The sequence below is a fragment of the Tarenaya hassleriana genome, unplaced genomic scaffold, assembly GCF_000463585.1.
Source record: "Tarenaya hassleriana unplaced genomic scaffold, ASM46358v1 Cleome512, whole genome shotgun sequence".
NCBI classification, from domain to species: domain Eukaryota; kingdom Viridiplantae; phylum Streptophyta; class Magnoliopsida; order Brassicales; family Cleomaceae; genus Tarenaya; species Tarenaya hassleriana.
In genome coordinates, this window is record NW_010967819.1 from 1 (window position 1) to 15,135 (window position 15,135).

Consider the following 15,135-nt stretch of genomic DNA (forward strand, 5'->3'; position numbering starts at 1 on the left):
CAATTCTCACAACGAATCCAGGTTCTTCAGGAGGTAATAACGATTTTCTGTTCCTTCCATAATCCTCTGTTGGTGTTTTTTTTCCTCTGTCTTGATCTTGATCTCTTTGTGTTTTCTTGCTATATATAGTCATCCTCCTCCGAAGCCCGAGGCAAAATCCAGAGATGGGTCTTCGGCCATTGAAGAAGTCGTCACTGCTCCTGAAAACTTTAGTGCGGAAGCTTCCATGGAAGAAGAAGAAGCTGCTTCCATTGAACCATCTAATGGCAACTTTGAAACGGAGCCCATAGGAGACAGAGATTCGTCCGAGGTTGTTGCTATGGACCTGCAGAAGATGTGTAATGTCAAGAGCAGTAAAAACGACGCTCCAGATTGGGAAAGTTTGATCTCAGGTTCAACCGATCTGTTGATATTCAGTTCTCCTAATGATTCGGAAGCCTTTCGAGATTTGATGCAACCCCATGCAAATAATTTCACCAGTGATGATCCAAGCAATGGAGAAGACAATGAATCCACCGAGGTTAACTCAAGAAACTATATATAACTTTCTGTCCATTCTCTATGAACACAAATGCTAGTTATTTCCTGGTTCTTGATCGATCAATATCTCTGAAATGATCCATTTTTAGGCTGTTTCTAACTTTCACCGTGGTCTGAGAAGGCGATGCCTGGACTTTGTCTCGCCTTCTGAACCATCTTCCCGATGCATATTACCTAGTATCGGTCTGCACCTAAACGCCATTGCCATGTCCTCAAAGGACAGTAAAGCCAGTCTCTTAAACGAGTACTCATTTCCCGGAAAGATACACGTTAGTTTGCCGGGCGCTAACGCACATTCCAAAGAAAACGTGCGAGAAACCCGTGAAGAGGATGCGAGTCAAGAAGTAGAAGATGTTTCCAAGGCATCAGTCGGTGAAGAGTTAAACCCGAGTAGCCCTAAGAAGAAGAGGCAGGTTCTTTTGGCCGAAAAAATCCGTTATACATAAACCGATATTTGTATAAATATTTGTATGCTTAATAATGTGCAGGCGCAAGTTTGATCAAGGCGGAGAGGGGGAATCCTGTAAGAGATGCAACTGCAAGAAATCCAAGTGTTTGAAGCTGTAAGCTTTTATGATCGCCATTGACGTATTCTCATGATTTAGAATTCTCTTCTGATGCTTCTTCTTCTTCTTCTGCAGTTACTGTGAATGCTTTGCTGCTGGTGTATATTGCATTGAGCCGTGTTCATGTGTCGATTGCTTCAACAAACCTATCCATGAAGACACCGTCCTTGCAACCCGTAAACAGATTGAATCCCGAAACCCGCTCGCCTTTGCTCCTAAAGTTATTCGAAGCTCGGACCCGATATCAGAAGCCGGGGTAAGAGTTTCTTCTCTTGATGATTTCTCTCCGTCTTGCTCATTTCTCGGTAGAAAAAAGCTAACATCTTGTTGATAATACAGGACGATGCAAGCAAAACTCCGGCTTCTGCACGTCATAAACGAGGTTGCAACTGCAAGAAATCAAACTGTCTGAAGAAATACTGCGAATGTTTTCAGGTTTTTTCTTCTCGGTATATACTCTATTTGCTTCTGCTTTGTTATCTACCCTTGTCTGATTCAGAACCACTCGGTCTCCTGATATTTTAAAAGGGTGGAGTCGGGTGTTCGGTGAACTGTAGATGCGAAGGATGCAAGAACGCGTTCGGGCGTAAAGACGGTTAGAATTCTCTGATCAAATCTTTGTCTATTTTCTCCCTTGGCTTTGGTCTGATCTTGTGTAGTTACAACTTTCAGGGTCTTCCGGCATTGGCAGCGAAGGCGAGCAAGAAGAGGAGAACGAAACATCTGAGAAAAACGGAACTGCTAAAGCACAACAGAACCCCGAGATCTTCAATGAAGAAGAGCAGAACCAGAGTTCTGGTCTCCCTTCAACACCATTGCCACTGTACAGGTAGAATCTGAACCTGAAAGCTGGTAGCTTTGATTCTGAAATGACTGTAAACACTAAACAAGACAGAACCTCGAGTTGATGATGTTCTTGCTGTTTTTTTTGCAGACAACCTTTGGTTCAACTGCCCTTCCCATCTAAGAACCAGACAGTTTCCCAGTCTCTTCTTGGAGCTGGATCTTCCTCCGCGAGGCAGTTCAGCAGCTTCGAGACGATTTCAGAGGACGGAACAGAAGACGATATGCCCGAGATTCTTGTCCGATCCCCCATTCCCACCGTCAAAGCCGTCTCTCCCAACAGCAAGAGAGTCTCTCCTCCGAATCTAGACTCCTCGGGATCGATCCTTGGAAGGAGAAACGGTGGTCGGAAGCTGATTCTGCAGTCTATTCCTTCGTTTCCTTCTCTCACTCCCCATCAATGAACAAGGATCAGCTGAGATTAAGCTCTGAAAATTCTTTGAATCTTTTGCAAGCTGAGAGGTATATTGCCAACTTCTAGTTGGTTTCATGTAATAAAACGCAAGACCCATCGTCTCTTGTAATATATACTACACTTCCTTAGTGATTCTTGCAGCATCATTTGTCAAAAAGTTTCCATCTTTCTGGTGTTTACGTTGGCTTACAGAGAGCAATTTTCAAGAACATGTTCTCTGAATGATAAAGAAATAACAGAAACTACAGAGAGAACTTGCCCTAACAGTTTAACATAAAACTCTGTCTAGAGTCAGGTCCATGGAGATATTATGAAAAAAGGACAGTAAATTAGATGCTTGTTATGTTATTCACCACCCCCTACTCTTCATTAGCTGGAGATCTCATGCAGCCACAGAATCGATTCTTCTTCTTCTTCCTCGCTGTCCTTTTCCCGCCCTTGTGGATTATGTCTCTCAACAGAATCACTGTCCGATTCTCCGAGAATTTCTTCCTTAATCTGCTCTTGGCTCCATCTTCAAGCTTAAGAACCGTCCTCTCTATGTTCTGCATCTCGGTCTGCAACTGCTCGATCTTCTCAGACCCGTTTTTCGATTTCTCCATTACCACCTTTCTGTATATATCTCTGGCATCTCCAGTTTCTTGGATCTCCTTTGACAGTATCTCGGTCGTGTTCACCAGCTGCAAGATCGTTTCTTCCATCTCTCTCAACCTTCTCCTCGTTTTTTCGTGGTCTGGGTTACCAAATCTACCTTGTTTCTCGTTCATCTCCAGCTTGTTTTTCAGATCTCGAATGCTTACCCGAAGGCTCGTCAGTCTCCGTGAATCAGACAGAAGTCTCTCCTGAATCTTTGCAGTGTCTTCGATGCTTCTAGATAACTCGAGCTTGTCAATGACTCCGACCACTTTCTCCGACTGTAATTCCGCCGATGGATTCCTACTCCTGCGATGGATACGAGAATTTACGGGTTTTTTCGAGTTATTACGGTTGATCAGAGACTTTATGCTGGCATCTAGTTCAGTAGATTCTTCCCACAACTCGAGCATTTGATCATTGGAACCGCAACTAGTTCCCCGACTTCTGTCTGCAACTTGATCAAGAGGAATATCTTTCACCAATAACCCGCCTTTCACCTCGGACATTCTCGCTCTTGATCTTCGCGGTCTGATTTCACCAGAGACCTTTTCGTCGAGATATCTGTCTTCTTCCACCTTCCTCCGGTCTCTGCTTCTATTCGAGTAACTTCTCCTTCTCTGCTTAACAAGTCTATCCCTTTCATTCACAACTACCTGCTCAATGGTTTTGATTCTCGTTTTCATTTCCCGCAGAAGCACAATCTTGTCTCCTGGTGTTCCACCACTTTGCCCTTCGGATTCTCGGGAGACTGTAGCTTCCGAGTGCTCCTCCTGTCGGGAAAAACCACGGGTTTAGATCAAGAAGCACAGAAAATGCAAGCTTGGACAATCACAGTGGACAAAATTCAAGTTTCAGCCCATGTAACAGAGATAGCTGGAACAAGAACAGTTAACAGATTTGAAGAACAGGAACCAAGAAGATGACAGACATTATGTAAGAGAAGTTTACCTCTCTGCTTCGATCAACTGTTGCTGGAAGTTTCGTCAAAGATAGGGCACTTTCCTCGAGAGATTTTATATCTTCGGCCAGTGATGCTACAACAGGATCATAAGCAGATAACTGAGCCTTCAGTTCACCGATTTCTTACATATAATATGAAAATAAAAAGAAAAGGGAAGAAGAAAAGGAAAAAAAAAATCAATGTGGCCGTTCCTTTATTGAAAGCAATGAATCGGTAATTTTATTGTAATTCATAAATTTTTAAAAATGAGAGAAAATATATTAATTATTTTTGTGATTCACAAAATATGATTGTTTTGTGATTATAATCTACCTCAGATTCCAAGTTTTCATTCAAAGTGTTAAGCTTTACGATCTCTTCTTCCTGCCTCCCCTTGAGGTCCAGAAGTTCAGAAATCCGTCTCTCTAAGTTTGCCCTCATTCCCTTCGATTCTTCACATTCCTTCTTCAGCTCTTCAACTGCCTCACACAATTCCACATTTGCATTGTGTGTAGCCTTGAGCATCTGTTCTGCCTCGAGAAGCTCTACAGCCTTTTGTCTAAAGATTTCATCTTTATCTGAAATTTGATTCTCTAAGAGGTCGTTCAGCTCGTTTGCCTCTTCGAATCCTTCCTGTAACTTCTCCAGTTTCTTGCTAAGCTCATGCCCTTCTGCTTCTTTTTCTCTCAACTTCTCCTCCATTGTTTCGAGCTTTTGTTTAAGATTGGAGTTAATTTCCACCAAAGTATCCATCTTTTCGGTAAAATCTTTGACTTGTTTAGCTCTTTCATCCCCGACGGAGTGGTAAACCACTGACATGTTACTTAAAGCAACAGCTTCCTGAAGAATTGCATCATTTTCTTCCTGTAGTGTACACATTTCGCACTTAAGTTCCGAAAACTTCTGCAGCAAAGTTTCGATTTTGACGAGTGCATTGGAATACTCTTGTTGCAAAAACTTGTATGCCTTGTTCAAGTTCTCGCCCTTTACACGCTCGGTTTGCAATTTGACCCTTAGCTCTTGCTCCCGGTGCTCTCTCTTGATCAATTCCGATTTCAACTGCTGGTTCATTTCCAGTAGCTCTTGTTTGTCCTTCTTCAGCAGTTCATGTTGCTCTATTATCATCTCTAAATCCTTCTCAAGGATGTTCTTCTTAGATTCCATTTCCAACCCATCTGACTGGAACTGTCCAAGTAGAGATAATAGCACTGAGTTCTGAACTACAAGTCTCTGCATCTCATCTTCGGTACTGGAACGCGACCGATTTAGGGAATCTATCTCACCCATTATACGTGAAACAGGAACCCATTCTTTCGCGATCTTGCAGTCTGCAAGCTTATAATCTGATTCGAGCTGAAGGGCCTTCATCACTTGATAGATGGCACCCCTCAAGTTGTCAATCTCATCCAACAAGAACTCTGCTTCCATCTGCTGCTCAAGATTCTCGCTTTCCAGCTCGGAGATAAGTTTTTCGGAGAATTTTGATGCCTCGACATGCTTCTGGAACTCAATCAGGAGAGAAAAGTTTTTCTGTTCCAAGTCTTCTATAAACTTCTGCAAGATGAAGATCTCGACTTGAGCGTTTACAGCTCTGTCAAGCTCTTCCTCAAACTCTTTCTTCCTGGATCGGCACTCTTCTCGAAGAAAGCTCACATTTTTCTGAAGATCGGCCAATCTGGTCTCAGTTGAACGTTCATAAATAGCCCGTTCTTGCTTCTCAGTAGCTAATGAAACCTGTAATTCTTCCACCTGAAAATTCATGAACTGTTTCTCCCGCTGCAGATCAGTATATTTCCCCTCCAATTCCGAAAATTTCTTCTCCAAGACTCCTAGCCTCTCCTCAACCCGATTCATCTGAGAGCCAAGAGATTCTCTTTCCTTTAATAGTTCAGCCTTTTCATTTTTTAACAACTCGAAGAATTGTTCGAAACATTTTGACCTCTCCCTCAGACCTTCAAGCTCGATGTTTGCACCAGAAAGAGAATTCTCCAACGAGGTGTTCTTTTCCAAAAGCTTTTGCATATTTTCTGTCATGAGTTGTAACTGAGATAGCAGATTAGCTCTCTCAGCAACAAGCACGGATTTCTCTCCCCGTAAAGATTGGCATAGTTCTTGCAGATCATTTGCTTTCTCCCTAGAGCCTTCCAGTTTGGTGTTTGATTGCAAAAGCGATTTCTCCAGAAAAACATTCTCCCGTAAAATGACGTCCATTTCACGCAACTTCTCAGTCAGAGCTTCCTTCTCACCTTTCTGGTTATCGCACAATTCAATCAGCCTCGAGTTTTCGTCTTGTAGTTTCTTCAGAGAGGAAGAAAGACATTCAGGATCCAAACCCGCAAGCCTGATTTGCTCCATTAACATATGGTATCTTCTGTTCAAGCTGTCAATTTCATCCTTCAGACGGTAGATCTCTTCTTGAAGGGAATTGCTCTGGTTCATTTGTCTTGCAACTTCTTCCTCGAGCTTCTCTTTCATCTCCTTCAAACTAGAAATCTCATATTGCTGAATCTGAAGGGAGATGGTGGAAGAGTTATTCAACTCACTTAAGTTCCGGTTTTCTTCTTTAACCGAGCTGATGCCATTTTCCAACTCATGATTATGCATCTCCAGATCCTTCAACATTTGAACCCGACTTTGAAGTTCCAAGGTGAGAGCTTTCTGTTCCTCTTGAGACTGAGAATGCAAACCCTTCAAGCTTCTAAGATTGACTTCAAGTTCTGAAAACCGAGAGAATTCTTCTTGGAGTAAAGCCTGAAGCTTTTCAAGATCATTTTGCTTCTCTGAAAGTTCTTGGTCCTTGGCTGCTATCTTTTGCATTAGATTGTCTGCTTCGGCCTTCAGAGTTTGATTCGAGCTCTCCAGAAGAGCACACTGGTCCTCCACAGTCTTTAATTTTGCAGCCCCAGCCAGAACTTCACTGCTCAATCTTTGGGCATTGACTTGAGAATGAGAAAGTTCATTCTCTAGCTTTGAAATGGTCTCCAAGCACTGCTGGTACTGAAGATTCAGATCTTCCTTCTCTTCATTTAACTTCACAAGTTCTTGTTTCAATGCGTTAATTTCATCCTCTGCTCTTTCAGATTGATTTTTAAACATCCGGGTATTCTCCTCAACATCTCTGATTCTATTCTCCAAAGCAGATATCATCTCCAAGCATTGCTTGTATTGGGCTAACCCAGCTTCTTTCTCAGCATGCAATCTAGAAAGCTCTTGCTTGAGACTATGAGCTTCTGTTTCTGCTTTAGATGATCGATCACTGAGGCCCTTTGCATTTTCTTGTGCTTGTGAAATCGAAGCCTCCAGCTCTGCTATTCTCTCCACCGACTGATTATACTGAAGAAGTCCATCATCCCTCTCGGCTTCTAGTTTTGCAAGGGCTTCCTTCAGTATCTTAAACTCAATCTCAGCTGTGGAAGCACGATCATCAAACCCTTTCACATCGTTTTGAGCATTGTCAAGGTCTTTCTCCAGTCTGGATAGTTTGTTCAGGCTGAGCTGATACTGGAGACTCAAAGCCTCCTTCTCAGCCCGAAGTTCCATTAAAGTTCTCTTCAAGGCTTCAACTTCTGTATCTGCTTTATTAGCATCTGGATTCCTGAATAGCTCCTTCACTTGTCTTAAGCCCTTGTTACTTGCACTACCATCATTTTGCATGTCTTCAGAGTCATAAAATGGCTGAATTCGCAGTGGCATTTTCTCAGGGGTACGAGGCTCAGAAGAAAACGATGTGGAATCATCACTCATGTCGAAAGGCAACTGGTTTGGGAATGCTTCTGCCATGGTTTTATGAGCATGGCGAAGCTCCACTGTCGCATGGTCATACCTCTCAGCTAATGCACGATAAGCTCTGTAAAACTGTTCCACCAGTTTCATGAGCTCTGGACGTTTCTTGTAGTACATTTCTGCTCTCCTCGCAAAAGAATCCGCATCTTCTTCAATGAGTTTGATCATCGACTTGACTTTCGTATCCATATCTGTTCAAGGAATAAATTTCTAAGTTCTAACCCGGTAAATAAACATCCAAGAAACAAGAGAAAAAACCACTGACATTTATCAAATAAGAGTGCTTTAATACATGAAACAAGATCATCTCAGAATTCAGAACCTAGAAGATTATGCATGAAACTTATGTTCATTACTTCAGACCAACCCACAGGAAAACTTAGTCATTCAAGCTACATATACACATTCAGTTTCTCATTAGCATCTTTTCTTGATGTTTAGTTTCTATAAGTACTGAAAGCGAGAGAGACCTGCAAGATTCTCCTGAAGCCATTTTGAGTTCTTTGGGATGTGACTATCCCACCACCAAGAGTACAAGCGTCTGGACTCTGAATGCAACACAGTGGCCATGACGCCGGCTGCAAGAATCAGAAATATCGGTTTGGACTTCACCCAATGGTGGTCCCTTTCGCTCCACTGGGAAAGGGCGAGGTAATGGTTCCAGGCCAGAGTCAACGAGCTCGATATTTCCCCCCTCGCCCGCAGCTAATATCCTACAAACAGAGAGTTCCTTGATCTCCCTGCCACGGGACTTTCACCTGTGAAATCGAAACAATGTATAACCATATAAGTAGAAATAAAAAAAAAAAATTTGAACATGGCAATGAGACTTAGATCATGTTTTTCTCTTGGTTTCAAAGATACATCATCCGGGTAAAGCCGTTCAAAGTTGGCCAAAGGGAACAAACCTCTACTCGCTTTGTGGGTTTGTATCAAAGGCTGATTCTCCTATGAATGATAAAAGACAAGTTCTTCCTCAACCCTGTACACAAAACGAAAAGCTTTGTTCAGAGAGACAAAAAGACAGAGAAACGAATACTAGCGATTCACTGCTGAATCTTCCATTTCGTTTACAGGGAAAATCGAGTCTTTAACACTTGGATTCACCACCAGACTATATATTTTCTTCAGCGTAAAGGCAACGGAATTTTGTGTGTGATATTAACAAGAACAAAGACCTCACCTACACACAATGAAAACTGGGATCTACCTATCACTCAACCCAAGTTCATTGGTGGAAATAGAAACATTATACCATAATTCAAGGAGAATTAGGGGGGGAACAGCAGAAAAGTGGCGTACACCAAGAAGAAACAAAGAAATCAGGTTATCATAAGGTTACTATGAGCAAAGTATAAAATGTTGATCCGAAGAAAGAGGTGGTAAATCATAGTAACGGGAAGTGGGCACGAACCAAAATAGTAAAAGGGTCATTTATTTTTCGGATCAAAGCGACTAAAACTCGGAGTGTCGGCGAAAATTGCAAACTTGACCTAATTGAGAGGACGAGCACAGAAATGGCAAATGCAGATTCTTCAACCACCGAGCATTTCGGATCGCAGCAACAAAGAGTGGACACATCAATAGAAACAGCAAAAAAAAAAAAAGGTAAACTTCCTTGAGCTAAGGGACAGAACACCATTCAGCAAATGTAGATCAAAATAGACAAGCAATTGAGAGAAAAACGTTTCCTTTCCTCCACTTTTCGAGATCAAATTACCAGAAGGATGTAACGGGTATCGAGAGAAACTATAAAAGACGGTATTTTTACTCAAGTAATTGAACCAGAGTTCATAAAAAACGAGATGGGGGTATGAACATAGGCAGAAAGGATGCGCCTTTCATCGTCAAAATGCGTAAAACGAAATGGGTGCTCATATGAGAACAATGGAGGGAAAAAGATCGATTTTTTTCCGACAAAATCAAAATGGGTTTGACAGAAACATCAAGAAAAACTCTTTCTCGTGAAGAAATTTTCGCACAATAGATCGAAGTCCCATACCAAACAAGCCAAAGTTCTTGACCAACAGACGCTGTTCACACCAAACCCCAGCTTCAATGTACTGCAGATTAGCCCATTCTCTCTCTCTACTTCACTTTTCAACTACTCTCTCTCTCTCTCTCTCTCTCTCTCCATTATATATGCTTAGATTGGGATTTCTGTGAGAGACAAAAGAAGGATAAGAATGATGGGACGCACACTGTAATTTCTTACATTTATTTTCTTGCCTCTGTTTTTGTTTTTCTCTTCCTAATTTAGTGTACAATCTTTTGGAATATGTAGATACTGTGTTGACCAAAAACTGATGTTATAGTGTGTGTGAGTTATTATAGTGCGTGTGTGTTTTAGAATTGTAACGAATTTGATGTAATCTACGCAATTAATGGAAAATGATACGGTCGTTATGACTAATAACCTAGTAAATCCCGTATGTCCTTTATATATATATATATGTGTGTGTGTGTGTGTATTTGTTTTTTATTCTTTTTAAATTCGAGATCGGGGGTTGTGTCGAATAAATTTTCAGAAATCTCACGGATTAACAAAGAAAACATTACAAATTATTCTTATAAGAACTGTTTGGATGAATAAATAGTACCAATAGAAAATGATTGCCCTTTAAATTTTTTTGTTATATTTTCTTCTAGTTTGGATGAATTAAATAGTACTAATAGATTTTTTAAAACTACATTTTTTTTTTTGAAAAAGCTAGATTTATGTAATTTATTTATTGAACCATTAAGTATTTGTCTGAATGAAAATGGGATTAATAAGATCATTTACGAAAATGACAAATCTGCCCTTTGCTTGAGATCTAAAAAATGTTCTTTCTTGGGTTCTACAAAAGTTGGTTCCTTTAAACAGTCTACTTCTGCTGATTTTGACTGCAAGGCTGAAAAATAATTTTGTCAAAATTAAAAACAAACAGATATTTATTATTTTCTATAATTGATGTATTTAAAAGAAAATCATTGATGTGTTTAATATACCTGATTTTTGGGTTGAATATCTTGTACTAGATAGATCTTCTTCCTCAACAGGCAACTAAATCTGATTCTTTCATTAATTAATTGTTACTATTTGAAAATTGTATTTATAATTTTTTTTACAAATAACTATTTTTACAAATAACTTTGACATTATATGTTAGACACATTTTGGCATGTGTTATATAAATTAGAATTTCTATATATAATCATTTTAATATATATATATATATATACACACTAAAATCTTAATTTATCACCCCTCTCTAATCAATTTTGCCATATTTTGATCTATCCGTTACTTTTATGTTTTTTTTTTGGGCGTATTTCACAACCAAATGAATTCTTAATTATTTCTATTAAAAATGGATCATTTTTATAAATATAAATACATATAATTCAACACATTAAAACTATATATTTCTATCTTATGTTTACGTGTAATTTTCATTTTGGTTTCCAGTTTTTTTAGGTTTTTAGTTGTCTGCAAATGAGCACAATCATTACATACATTGTGGCAGATGTCCCAATGGACCATAATATTAAAACATTATAAAAAAAATATATAGAACGTTGAGAAAAAAAAAAGCTCATCAGCAGGGTAAAGCCGTTCAAAGTTGGCCAAAGGGAACAAACCTCTACTCGCTTTGTGGGTTTGTATCAAAGGCTGTATACCTAATAACAGAAAAATGAATTTTTGTCTCATAAAAAAAACGTCAATAATCAGCTCGAGATATATAAAGGTTATATCATTTTAAATGTTATCAAATTGATTAAAAAAAATACTGTGTCTCGCATATAATTTGATCATCATTTGTAATATATATGATAAATGTTTTTTTTTAACAATATGATAAATTTTGTTACATAAAAGTAAGATTGGGGAGGTGTGATTTTTATAAAGGTAGCAAAAAGAGTATAGTCACGAAGAAGAAATCCATAGGTCGTGTTGTTCACGTGGATTAGCTTTTAATCTTTCTTTTAATTATGAGTATTAAATTGGCTAAGTAAGAAACTAAACAAAGGCTTTCCCATTAGGTAAGGGTTACATTACATAAAATTTAATGTCCTTTTTTAATTTGTATTTGTTATAATTCGAATTGGGATATTCTGATTATATTAAATAGAAAAAATATCGTGTTCTAACAACCAAATCAGTACTATATTTTTTATGAACATATGTCAATATTTTATATAGTCTCCAATTATAGATGTCTCCTAGACAAGAATATTACTTTTTATTATTTAGATATCTAACAGTTGAAAGATGGAATGATAATTTTTTGGAAAAATCACATATTAATAAAACGAATTTGTAAAAAAAATCTAAACAAATATATGAATTTTAAAAAAAAAAACTTGCTTATAATCTACCTCTTTTTTTTCCATATTTATAAAAAAAATTCTAAAACGTGCGCCATTCTTCTATTGAAAATAATAATATAGAGTAGCATATAAGATTACAATGATTCTTATGAACAATAAAATAAAAATGTGATAAAAAAAAATATCATTTTATAACATCGGGGGCTCGTAGAGATGGAATACGATACTAAATACGAAATTTTATAAAGATGGATTTCATTTAATTTACATATTAATTTAGCGAACAAGTGACCCCATATCTTGGACCATATGAAATGATATAAATGCTATCTGAATCTGAAAGTCTTTTGCACGCAGATCTCATTCCCACCAACACGCATCAATGCCAGCATCTTCAAGACCTCTAAATGGGTCACCAAGATCTCCAAAAAAAAAAAAAATCAAAATATAAAAAGAAAAAGAAAAAGAAAAAAGGAAAAGAAAGACATGAAGAAAAAAAAGGATGGGGATGTCATATGTAAGAACAAGATTGTGTCTGTGTCTTTTGGGTGAGCACAAGAAGCCAACACTTGCAACTCAATCATTCTGTAAAGTCATTAGAAAGAGAAATTATGTGGTCTCTCTGTATATATATATGGTTTTTAACCATATCATCATATATATGTCACCTTTTTTGTTTCTTGTCACCATATATTAGCACCCATTTGAAGTGCAATGTATATATGAAATTTTTTTTTTTTGTATATTAGAAATATATAATATCTGTTATTTTATCGAAATATATTATAGATATATTTTCGTTTCTAGTTTATTAGTGTAATTTAAACTAAATAACGTGTGTGTATATATATATATATATATATATAAAGAGTTTACATTCCCCTAATAAACTACAAACGAAAATATATCTATAATATATTCCCATGAAATATCAGAGATCCGTATAGATCTCTAGTATATAGTAGAATTGGAACGTTATTTTAGGAAAAATACTTAATTAGTTAAGTATCCAACGGTAAAAAAATCAAGAATACGTATATGTATATGTGGATTTTGAATATTGGTGGTTTTGTGAAAGTTATGAATCTCACCCAACGTAACAATATTTCAAGAATCTTAATAAGAATATATGCGTAGAATATTGAAATTATGACTTCGTAATTAATTCTAAATATAGTTACAATTGATTCTAAAAAAGGTGGCAAAAAAATCATCTATCTTATTTTAGTGGTATATCAGTTATATGTTAGTCGTAATAAGGTCGCAAAAAATAAAACGAAAAGAGTATTTCGGACTTTTCCAATCGAAAAATGGGTTAAAATTGAAAATTTTTTTTTTTTTTCGGTGGTGTACATTGAAATTGCTGCGACCCAAGTAGATTATTTGAGTAATATTCGAAGAGCGCTCTGTCCCGTATACCGAGATCAGAGCCCAATAATGAACAGCTCAAGGCCCAGTAGTAATATCAGTAAAGATTAAAATCAATCTTTTCTATTAAGCCCAAGTGGTTTGAGGGTTCCAATATTCCCACGTTTTATCATTAATTTTTTTAGTTATTTTAAATTAAAGATTTTGAAAAGGACATTACTTAATTTTTTACAAGGGGAAACAACGTTTGGCTTACAACTCATTTGCAGGATGTTTCTAGGGGAAATTTGCACCAGTAATAAAAAAACGTCACGTCATTAGAAATTTATATTTTTTTTTCATTTTTTTACAAACTATACCTTTTTATAATTTTTTGACAAAAATACCCTTACTGTATTGTATAATTTCAATGTTACCATTAAACATTTCAAAAAAATTACAGCATAAAAAATATATTTTATTCAGAAACTGTGTTATCTCAGAAAACTATTTTTTCATCCGCAATAATTATTTTCCATCTATGAGAATCTATTTATATTTGGTTTAACTGTTTTTGTATCCGAAAAAAATAATTTTTTTTATCAAGAAGAACTATTTCTCGTCCGAAAAAATCATTTTTTCATTCGGAAAAGACTTTTTTTATCCGAAAGAAATGTTTTTTATCCGAAAAAATCTATTTTCGTTTTTGAGTCGAGATAGGTAGTCATAGTGTCTTGCTAGAGACCGCCTATGACTTGTATATCCGGAATAGAGATTTCGGGTTATACTGCTATATCGGATGAGTCTACAGGGTCACACACACAGGAAAGGAATAGAAACTCTTGCACTCACCGTAAGACCGTTGCATTGGTCGGTGAGGGATACAATTTTTCCGGTCATCAAAGTTCCGGAGGTTCAGACAAACCGGCGGTTCGCCGGAGAAAAGGTTATCCGAATACGTAAAGTTCTCGAGTTTCGGCAATGTACAAATGCTCTTCGGAATCTCGCCGGAGAATCTGTTGTGGGCAACGTTCAATTGCTCCAAGCTCTTCATTTCTCCCATCGTCTCCGGCAATGGACCAACCAAGTTGTTAAAGCTCACGTCGAAAACCGTTAACCGGTTAAGCGAACCGATCTCCCGGTTAAGACAACCGGTTAGTCGGTTGTTCGAGAGGATCACTTGGTGCAATGTATTCCCCATTTTGTAAAAGCTCGGAGGTATGCATCCATAGAGATCGTTGTTGGCCAAGACAAGAACTGAAACCGGAGAGTTAACGATGTTTTCCGGTAAACTAAACCGGAACTTGTTGTCGTTAATGAATAAAGCATCGAGCTTTAAGTCGAAAACTCCCTTAGGAACGTCTCCGTAAAACTCGTTGTACCTTATGTCGAGAAACTTCAAAGAGGGTAACGAGAAAACTATGTCCGGAAAGCCGCCGGAGAATTTATTGTTACTAACGTCGAGCTCGTTGAGAAACCGGAGATACTTTAGGGTTTTCGGTAATTCCCCATGGAAACGGTTTGAGTTGAGATGAAACAAGGCGAGATCGTTCAAGAGACCGAGCTCTAGGGGAAGAGAGCCGACGATATTGGCTCGGTTTAGATCAATTCCGGCCACGGTTAAGGTGAAAGGATCGTCCGGGGCGGCGGCACAGAATACACCGGTATAGTTACAAACGTGTGCACCGCACCAATTCTCCGTGAAATTGTTCGGGTCGGACGTTATGAGACGTTTCCAAGCTTGAAGAGCG

At 38.1% G+C, this 15,135-nt stretch overlaps 3 protein-coding genes across 3 annotated transcripts in view; 1 reads left to right on the forward strand and 2 right to left on the reverse strand.

Moving 5' to 3' along the window:
* The first annotated feature begins 6 nt into the window (after positions 1 to 6).
* On the forward strand, positions 7 to 2,492 carry LOC104827552 (protein tesmin/TSO1-like CXC 2). Its single transcript, XM_010560730.1, has 9 exons — positions 7 to 33; positions 130 to 520; positions 630 to 949; positions 1,029 to 1,103; positions 1,182 to 1,362; positions 1,446 to 1,541; positions 1,635 to 1,701; positions 1,779 to 1,935; positions 2,041 to 2,492. The coding sequence occupies exons 2-9, from the start codon at positions 227 to 229 to the stop codon at positions 2,351 to 2,353; spliced, it is 1,503 nt and encodes a 500-aa protein (XP_010559032.1). The 5' UTR covers positions 7 to 33; positions 130 to 226; the 3' UTR covers positions 2,354 to 2,492.
* Positions 2,493 to 2,539: 47 nt separating this feature from the next.
* Positions 2,540 to 9,896, reverse strand: LOC104827554 (protein NETWORKED 1A-like). The gene is made up of 6 exons (XM_010560732.2): positions 9,726 to 9,896; positions 8,632 to 8,705; positions 8,194 to 8,481; positions 4,274 to 7,914; positions 3,949 to 4,080; positions 2,540 to 3,770 (listed from the first exon to the last, which is right to left on the reverse strand). The coding sequence occupies exons 3-6, from the start codon at positions 8,291 to 8,293 to the stop codon at positions 2,724 to 2,726; spliced, it is 4,920 nt and encodes a 1,639-aa protein (XP_010559034.1). The 5' UTR covers positions 8,294 to 8,481; positions 8,632 to 8,705; positions 9,726 to 9,896; the 3' UTR covers positions 2,540 to 2,723.
* Positions 8,700 to 15,135, reverse strand: part of LOC104827555 (leucine-rich repeat extensin-like protein 6) — a 6,670-nt gene continuing 234 nt past the window's right edge. Inside the window, 2 exon segments of the mRNA XM_010560733.1 lie at positions 8,700 to 8,705; positions 14,208 to 15,134. Coding sequence (XP_010559035.1) covers positions 8,700 to 8,705; positions 14,208 to 15,134 — 933 coding nt within the window.